Source organism: Poecilia formosa, unplaced genomic scaffold (assembly GCF_000485575.1).
Source record: "Poecilia formosa unplaced genomic scaffold, Poecilia_formosa-5.1.2 Scaffold177, whole genome shotgun sequence".
In the NCBI taxonomy this organism is placed as follows: Eukaryota; Metazoa; Chordata; class Actinopteri; order Cyprinodontiformes; family Poeciliidae; genus Poecilia; species Poecilia formosa.
Window position 1 is genome coordinate 188631 of NW_006800116.1, and position 9978 is coordinate 198608.

Consider the following 9978-nt stretch of genomic DNA (forward strand, 5'->3'; position numbering starts at 1 on the left):
GTTCATGTTGCGGCAAGGGTGAGTTTTGGGGTTTTCGTTTCTGCGTTGTTGCTGTTAAATTTTCTGTGTTTTGTTTTGTTTATTCTGTCAGCTGCTTTTTTTACGTTGTGATAAATGCAGGATAATAGTACTTTTAAGTCGAGCATTAGTCCTATTAGTTTTGTTTCCTGGAACTGTAGAGGCCTTGGGAAGGCACTTAAAAGAGCGAAGGTGTTTTCACATCTAAAATCACTTTCATCTGATATTGTCTTTCTGCAGGAGACTCATATTCATCCAACTGAGCAGAGACGGTTGAGATCTTCTTGGGTGTCTCAGGTTTACCAGGCTAATTTCTCTTCCAAGGCTAGAGGGGTTGCAATCCTTATCTGCAAGTCTATTCCATTTATTTTTAACTCCATGTCTGCAGATCCGGGGGGCAGATATGTGCTTGTCACTGGCGAAATTAATTCCATCCCTGTTGCCCTTTTGAATATTTATGCCCCAAATTGTGACTGCCCTGACTTTTTCTGCAAGATATTTGACATTATTGCACAATTTAATAATAAGGACATGATTATAGGAGGTGACTTCAACTGTTATCTCGATCCAGTGTTGGATAGGTCCTCCAATAAGGTTGCTTCTTCTTTGAAATCAGTGTCTGTTATAAATAATCTCATTAAGTCACTAAACTTAGTGGATATCTGGAGGCTTCAGCATCCTTCCGATCGCAAATACTCATTTTTCCCCCTCCCATGGTAGGTTTACTAGAATCGACCACTTCTTAATTGATTCTAAATTAATTTCACGTACAATCAGTTCACTCTATCACGGGATCTTAATTTCAGATCACGCCCCTCTCTTACTTCAGATCCACTTTAATCTTCATGCTCCATCGTTTAACTGGAAATTTATCCCCCCCATCAATTCTGATCAAGCATTTAAGGACTTCATTTCAGCTAAAATCTCAGATTTCCTTCTTTTTAATGACAAAGGTGATGTGTCTGATTCAGTCTTGTGGGAGACATTTAAGGTGGTTCTGAGGGGCAACATTATTTCTTATCAGTCTTCGGTCAAAAGGGCCAGATCACAGCGTTTTGCAGATATTCAGGCTGAATTGGCTGTTTTGGAGGACAGGTACCAGAACTCAAATGATGAAAATATACTTAATGCCATTCTGAAGATAAAATCTGAATATAACCACATGTTTGGGGAACAAGTTGGTAACTGCATTCGCAAACTTAAACAAAAGCATTTTGAACTGGCAGACAAGCCTGATAGATTGCTTTCCAGACAAATAAAAGGCACACTGGCAGATAGAGCTATTCATAAAGTTACTTCTCCTTCTGGCCAACTGTTAACTGATCCTAAACTCATTAATGATGCCTTTTTCAATTATTACAGTGATTTATACACCTCCAAGAGTAGTGCTACCAGCGCAGATATTAAAGTCTTTCTAAACAATTTAAATGTACCTGTCCTGGATGAATACGCCAGGGCACACCTGGACTCTAGTTTTACTATTGAAGAAATTAAATCCGCGATACACTCTTTATCTCCTGGTAAGGCTTGTGGTCCGGATGGGTTTGGAATAGATTTCTATAAATGTTATTTGGATCTGGTTGCCCCTCTTCTTCTGCGTATGGTAAACTCTTCTGTGGTAGAGGGAGTGTTTCCCCAGAGTTTGTATGATGCTCATATCTGTCTTCTCCTGAAGAAGGGCAGGGATTGCTCTAATGTTGCCTCATACCGTCCTTTAAGCTTACTAAATGGTGACCAAAAAATAGTAGCCAAAGTACTAGCTACTTGTTTAAATAAACACATAGCTCATCTGATCCATCCCAACCAGACTGGCTTTATCCCCAACAGGTATTCCTTTTCAAACACTCATCGACTCTTAAGTGTTATGTACCAGACCAACCTTCCTGCCTCCACAGTCATTTCATTAGATGCTCAGCAGGAATTCGACCAAATTGAATGGGACTATTTGTTTTTGGTTCTCCAAAAATTTGGCTTTGGCGATAAATTTATGACTTTACTAAAAATGCTTTACGCTCAGCCAAGATCCTCAGTTCTGACTAATCACGACAGGTCTGCTTCTTTTTTATTGCATCGCGGAACCAGACAGGGGTGTTGTCTTTCTCCGTTGCTATTTGCACTGGCCATGGAACCCCTTGCTATTTCCATCAGGAACCATCCATTGATCACTGGCATTTCAGACTATGCTACAGATAGTCCCATTGGTCTGTCTGCGGACGGTGTTATCCTGACCCTTTCAGACGTTACAGTCTCTCTTTCTCCACTTCTTACACTTATAAATAAATTTGGCAAGCTTTCCGGTTTTACTATTAATTGGGATAAAAGTCTTTTTATGCCTCTTTCAGATGGTCTGAACGCTGCTTTTCTTAGCAATCTGCCATTCAAAGTTTCTACTAGTCATTTCGAGTATCTGGGGATAAATATCACAAGAGACCCTAAACTCCTTTTTAAACATAATTTTCTGGATTTAATCAACAAAATTAAATCCATGGCTGACATGTGGAGGCACCTTCCTCTTTCATTGATTGGTCGCATCAATGTTGTCAAGATGGTGCTCCTTCCGAAATTTACCTATCTTTTTCAAAATATACCCATTTATCTCACTGCTTCCTTTTTTAAGATGATAGACTCTATTATAATCCCTTTTGTCTGGGCTGGTAAGCACCCTCGAATATCAAAGTCTCACCTACAGAAACCTACTGCGGAGGGGGGTCTAGGCCTTCCTGTTTTTCGATACTATTACTGGGTGTGTAATGCCAGATCCTGGGTTTTCTGGACTCAGTTCTGTCCGAGGGGTGAGGTGGTTGACTCACTACTACCCAAATGGCCGTTTGAACGAAAACCTTGCGTTATTAGAGCTTACTTCTTCTTCCTCAGCTGCAGTATTGTTTTCCAATCCTTCTTTGTCATTTCACTTGCTGAAGGATAATTTTATACTAAGAAATGCACTCAGGATTCTGAAGCAGTTAAAGAATGTATTGAATCTCCCTGGCTTGTCCATCTATGCTCCGTTTTGTCAGAATTCAGCATTTAAGCCAGGTAATATGGATGTAGTTTTTAAGCACTGGTTAAATAAGGGGATAGTTGCTGTTAAGGATTTATACATTAATAATCACTTTGCTTCCTTCACGCAACTACAATCAAAATTTGGTCTTCCTTCTAGCCATTTTTTCAGGTACTTGCAAGCTCGGAACTTTGTAAAACAGCACCTCCCCCACTATGAAACTTTACCGGCACAGCATAGTTTCTACAAGCTTATAAAAAAGCCCCCTACCTCTAAAAACCTAATTTCTCAGTTTGTTAATCTTTTCAGTTCATCCCCATCTACTAGGCATATAAAAGAGGCCTGGGCTTCTGATCTGCCTAGTGAGATTTCGGATGAGCAATGGGATTTGTCTCTTTCGAGAATCAAGACCTGTTCCATTAACTCTAGACTGCAACTTATTCAATTCAAAGTTATCCATCGGCTGCACTTTTCTAAAACTAAACTCAATAGGCTATTCCCCTGCGTCTCACCAAAATGCGACAAATGTAAATTAGATGATGGGACCCTGGGTCACATGTTTTGCTCTTGTCCTAAACTAATGGACTTCTGGTGCAGGATTTTTGAATTTTATAGCAACGCTTATGGCAAGCCTCTATGTCCGGATAGGCATTTGATCATTTTGGGTTGCTCTAAATCCTCTCTTGCTCTTCCCATGTCCCTACAACAGCCTCTAATGTTTGGTTTAGTAGTAGCAAAGCAGGTTATTCTACGGGAATGGAAATCCTCTACCCCGCCTTGTTTTAAGAAATGGCTTAATGATATGGTGTCCTGTATCTATCTTGAGGAAATTCGATACTCTTTGTCTGACAATCATCAGAAGTTCCTGGATGTGTGGGGTCCTTTCAATAGATACATATAAAATAATAGGCTAAAATAACCGTCGTTTACATCTGGACCTGTATTTTCTAATAATTTATTTTACTCATTTACCGTTTCGTCATTTTTATTGTGATTATAACTTGTTTTCATATTTTCTTGTTATTCTATATTCTATGGTGAGCTGTTTGATTCAATGCCTTCAGAAATGTCTGTTACTCGCTTGGACTCTGCCTCATGCTTGGTAACACTCTACAATCTGATGTGCACTTATTTTATCCTCTTATGAGACCCTTTGTTAGCTGACAGTGTTTTGATTGTTCTGTCTTGTGGATTTTTGTTTTGATGAATTTGGTTAGTTTTTTTTTTTTATCCTTGATGTTTCGTCTTCTAATTTGTCTGTTTATTCTTGAAAATCATAAATAAATATTAAAAAAAACATGCATGAAAGAATCAAAGCAACACTCTATATGTACATTTGATGAGGAAATAAAATTATGATATGATGTAAAGTTCAAAAGAGCCGATTGTACACAATACTGCACTCTTAAAGTGGTTGGGGACCAAAATTGCAACAACTGTTACATTTTCAGATGCTGTGCTCTGCTTTCACACTGCACTATGTCAAATGAACCAATAGCTTTTCTTCGCCTGTGAGGGCACTGCATCAAGAAGTACTGCGGGAAACAACATGAAAATCTCTAGAGAAGACACTGCACACAATTTCCTTTATCTCTAAGTGTAAAAAAAAAAACGGAGTAGTTTCCGATTTTAGCAGGCGTAGGATTTCTCTAGTCATTGGTAAAAGCCATTTGTCCCACTAGCTCTAGACTCGCACATTTGCTTTGGTTCTATTTACCCAGAATGCCCTGCAATTTAGTTCGCTTCCTGCTTTTGTAGCGGTCTCCGTTTTGGTTGCCATTCACATATGCATTCAAACTTGTCGAGAGTTCACTTCCACCAAACCAAGACCCGAGCTTTTTGGCGAACCAGAGTTCACTTTTTTGGCATTTACACCTCCTCAAACAAACCAGACTTTCCAGACAAATGAGCTAGAGTTCAAGTAATGTGGACTAAACACGTTGTGAATCTAGCCTAAGAGAGCTGTGCTGAAACAAATTTCTGGACATAAAACATTGCTTTTAAGTTCTCACTCATGTCACTCCTTGAAACATTACCTGGCATGCTGACCCAGTTGGCTTGTGGCATCGGATGAGGAACCAGCAGAGCGACGGGTGCCGCCAGCGTCTGGGGAGGGCTGATCTGCAGTGGCGGCTCCCTTTGCACCTGTGGAGGCTGCGGCGGTGGCGGCACCGATGGGTATCGATGAGCAGAAAGCGGCTCCATCTCCACAGCCCGCAAACATTGTTCTCTGAGTCTGTCCTCTCTGTGCCGCTTCAGCCGGCGCTGTAAAAAGCTACAGAAGCAGCACAGCATGACGATGAGGGCCCAGACCAACCAGAAGCCAGTGAAACAGGCCAGGAAGGTGTAGGTTCCCTGGGACATCACCATGGCGGTGACAAGAAGAGTAGTGACTTCTCCGCCCAAGGAGATAAAAAATGTTTTTAGGAGATAAAAAAATGTTCTTCAAAACTTTTCTTCACAACAATAAAAAGGAGAACAGACCATCCAAGTTCATAAAGCTTGGGACAGATTGAAAAATACACCAAACGTCACATGTTTGAAGACTGATATAAGTCAAAGTATCAAATTAGAAATAAGGATGAATGTCTGTGATGAACATTAACATAACAGCTAAAAACAATCTGTTTTACTTTTAAATGTGTTAACAGCTAATCAAATTCTTAAAAGCAGTAGAGGTTTATGTTGCTCTCCTCAACATTCTGCTCTTTTATAGGGTTACAACTAATGATTATGTTAGTCATTGATTATTCAGACGATTAATCGGATAAAAAATTGGCATATTTTTAAGATCTTTAAGGATGTTTAAGCCTTTTTTGTGCAATACTAGAAATGCATTAAAAGATGCAAATCAACAAATTCACTTCCTTTTTAAATAAGAAAATAAATATTTTATTGCCTAAAACAGCAAACAGCTTGATGTTGTGCAATTTGACTTTTTTTTTTCTTTTGCATTAACTGATTATTAATTGAATAGCAAAGGAGCTCAGGAGATTTTGTTCTGTACAAAATTTGAACCAGATGAAGCCTCAACTGAGCCACTGGAGGAGTTCTGGGTAGAACATATTTACAAAGGTGTTTTTGTTCTAAATGTAAATGTATTTATTCTGTACAGTTTTGGCTTAATTACTGAAAATGCTATTTTAGCAAATAGCCTTTTTCTGTACTGTATACTCCAGTTAATGATTAACCAATTACTAAATGAGTTGCTCAGTTAATCATGATTAAAACGATTAATCATTTCAGTTGGACTATTTCTAAAGAATCAAAGACAAAATCTGTCTTTTCCTCCTCATTTCCGCAGCAAACATCCACTTAAAGCCCCCACAGCGCTCCGCAGGATCCACACGACTGAAAACATTTTGCTGTCAGAGAAAAACAAATGGTCTTCTTTCAGGTTGTGATCTTTGGAGGGTTGAACGGAGGCAACATCCAATCAGAGGCGCCAAAACCCACAGAAGTGATGCCTTCATCGGCACGCAGCCCAACAGCTGGTCCCTTCAGGGAGTCGGGGGTCCCCCCCGCACCGTCGGGAAGCCGAATTCCTCCCCCTTAGATCTTGGCGGGACTCTTCATTCTCCCGCCGCTCTGCAAACAGAAAGACATTTCTGATATAGCGAGGAATAGAGGCAGACCGTTTAGCTGCTGGGATCAGATTCATGCCCACAGAGGACCTTTGAGATAAAATATCCAAAGTGAAGGAGGTAATTGGAAGCTTATGTCTCAAACTTATGAGGTTCAGGTATTACTTTTAGGTTAAAACCAAATTTCCAACAAACAGCTCCAGCACCTGAGAGGATCTGGGTTCTCTCTGGGTACCTCAACTTCCTCCCAGAGTTCAAAAACACAGCTGCTGACTGACTAACTGTTGCTTGTCTTGCATGTTTCTGTGTTGCGTATTAAACTGGTCATAACATTATAACATGATGTAAAGCTCATAAAAGTCAATTTTACACAATACTGCCCCTTTAAGGGGGATGGAGATCAAAATTGCAACATTTGCTGCGGTTCGCTTTCACACTGTCAAACAGACCAAACTATTTGAAAAACCTGTCCCCTACCTTCACCTGAACCAAGAACCACTGAAGGAAACAACATGAAATCCTCTGAAGACACTGAGCGCAAAAAATATGAACAAAAATGGAGTGGCGTCAGACTTTAGTGGCTGTAGGATTTCTCTTTTGCATTTGGCAAAAGACCATGAGCCATTTCTCCCGGTAGCGCTAGACTCTTGTCTTTATTTTCGTTTTATTTATTTATTTTTTCATTTCAGAATGCCCTGCGTTGTAGTCCATTTCCTGCTTTGGAACGGGTTCCAGACTCTTTGAATAATGGATTAACCCTTAGGAATGAGTGTTGCTTGTCTTGTGTGTTTCTGTGTTGCCATGGATGGGCACGCGCCAATCTGTTTGGCATGTACCCTGCCTCCAGCAGGAGATGGGAACCAGCAACCATGCAAGGAAAAGCAGATATTGACAAATGGATAAACGTTTAAGTCATAAAAGCACAAAACCAAATCTAATGGACAACAGCAAATCCTAAGATTTTGGTCCTGTTTCTCCACAGTGATTCACAGAGTCTGCCGTTCAGTTTAAGGATTAATTCTGGAGCACAGAAGTTCCCGCAGGACTCCATGTCAACAACCCCAAACAGACAGACGGTAATTAGGCCGAAGACCTCCATCTGTCCAGATATGACTTTCTGTGGAGATGGTGGTGTTAACATTTGTTTCAGATATTTTTTACACCAAACTCTTTGTGGGTCCGTCTGGTTTCTGGGAAAGATTCAACATAGGTTAGTCACTCTAGCAACAACCTATTGAGTAACTTGTGCAGTAGCAGTTTTGCCACTGTAAACTGCTTAAAAATAAAACGAAGTGAAAGGAGAAAATGAGAACACCACCTCAAGAGGAAACTGGATAAAACAGTTTCACAGTCAACAAAAAAAACTATCAATTATTATTGATATCGACTTGTCATGATGTGTGGTTGGTGATGGGGAGAAGGAATGCCACGAGCCCAGGTTGACATGATGAGATGAGATATTTAATGAAGAAAACCAACAAACCAACCAACTCAGGCAGCACAGGGAAACTAACAGCAACTGACGCACGACATAAGACGGCAATTAGTCCATGGGCCAGACCATTTTTTTGTCCGTTTCAGGGTGGCAAAGTCTATCAATATTTTTTGAAAAGATACATGTCTCTAGTTAATATTTTGGTATGATAGCCCTTCCAAAATGGTAGCTGAGTCATAGTTATCATCTCATGAAGTAAACAAACCCTTTGGAAAAAATTCTGTATTTTGGGACTGCTGTAACTCTGGTTTAGGGTCATGGTATGGGCATTTGTCAAAGGTCTGTAATGCAATATTTGGTATCATCTTAAAGGGGACACTCTTTGCTTTCATTTAAGCCATGTTTTGAGTTTCTCTGACCAACACAGAGGTCATTAGAGGTCGTTAAACCAAAATTATTACACATTTTTCCACATCTTTTGACCAAACTAGATACACTTCTTTCATCCCATCGGTATCCAGGGACATCAGGGACACAAGAGTTAATGACTGAAATACTCAACAGACTCTAAGGAGTCAGAAAATGTATGATATGCCTACACTGTCTGTCTATGGGAGGCGATTATGAGCTGTAATTTGAAGTTACAGACTTGGGCTATAACCTTAACTGGTGTATATGTTGGGGGTTTAGTGGGGGTTGTTTAGCGTGTCACTCTTGTCTAGTTTGTTAGTTATGAAAAAGTTAATCAGTAATAGTAGAAATGTACACTTACATAGACTTTAGGATGCTGTATTGGCCTATTTATCAGATTTTGTGAGTTTTTCCATCCTGGGCTACACAATAGTAGCCCAGGATGGTCACATAGAGACATAGCAGAATGAGAGAGGATACCACCCTCATTAAATGACTAATTCTGAGGTAAAATAAAAAAAATGATTATTTTCAGATGCTTAGGCTACTATTGACAGCATAATTCAGATTATTATATTACATTTCTGCCAACAGATGATAACCTTAGGCCAGTGGTTCTTAACCTTTTTTGAGGTACCAAACCCATCAGATTCATATGCGCATTCACCGAACCCTTCTTTTGTGACAAATAAAATGATTTTTTCCAAATTCACTCCAAGATCACCAAGTCGTCTTGAAAGGTAGAGTCTATGACAACAGTTCTTCAAAATATAGTCAGTGTTTTCAGAAAAGTTGAGCTGACTGTCCAGGAACGACCCAAGGTATTTAAAATCTGCCACCGTTTCAACAGGTTGGCCATCGAGAGAAACTGGAACCACTTTAAGGTCTCGTTTAGATCATTTAATTAGCTCTACATTCTTAAGATAATGAAAAATTAATAATAAATAATAAAGACTTTGCGGTATTCTGATTTAGTAATGTAATTATATTAGTTGTGTTACCACCCCCACGCCACTAGAGGCAGTACCAACCCCAAAAAGATGTACTAAAGAGCAGATTTGGAAGTACACCGAAAGCTAAGAAAGCTTCAGGTGACCAGCAGCATTGAACAGCCTTTGTTTGTCTGCTATTCATTTACTACCACATTTCTTTTAACCCAGCTGTACCTGAGAGGAAGTTAACTGCAATACTTAACAGACTAAGGCAGTGGTTTCAAACTGCATTCCTCAAGGGCCAGAGTCCTGCAACTTTTAGATGTGTCCCTTGTTATACACACCTAAATTCATTGGCTGAACTACCTAACCAGCATGCAGTCTTATATTTCAAAGCAGTCTTGGTGCAACATTAGAGCTTGCACATTTCTGAGCTCTTCAGCCTGTTTGCACATCAGGTAGCTTGCATGCTACCCAACTGTTCCTGATGCTGGGGGTCCTCACATACATAGCAAGATAGTAGGCTATTAGACTATTAGATGTGAGGACATAAACCTGTACCAACTAGCTGGCTAAATAGATAGGCAGACCATAGTC

The 9978-nt window shown here is 39.9% G+C and overlaps 1 protein-coding gene across 3 annotated transcripts in view; it reads right to left on the reverse strand.

Annotated features, from left to right (window-relative positions):
* The window catches only part of prr7 (proline rich 7 (synaptic)), a 29505-nt gene that overhangs the window by 9602 nt on the left and 9925 nt on the right, over positions 1 to 9978 (reverse strand). For 2 of the 3 annotated variants that reach the window (XM_016678252.1, XM_016678251.1), the window contains exon 2: positions 5056 to 6607. In XM_016678252.1, coding sequence (XP_016533738.1) covers positions 5056 to 5389 — 334 coding nt within the window. In that variant the 5' untranslated portion in view covers positions 5390 to 6607. Of the gene's footprint in view, positions 1 to 5055; positions 6933 to 9978 lie in introns of those variants that run through there. The other variant, XM_007565484.2, reaches the window with a different exon arrangement.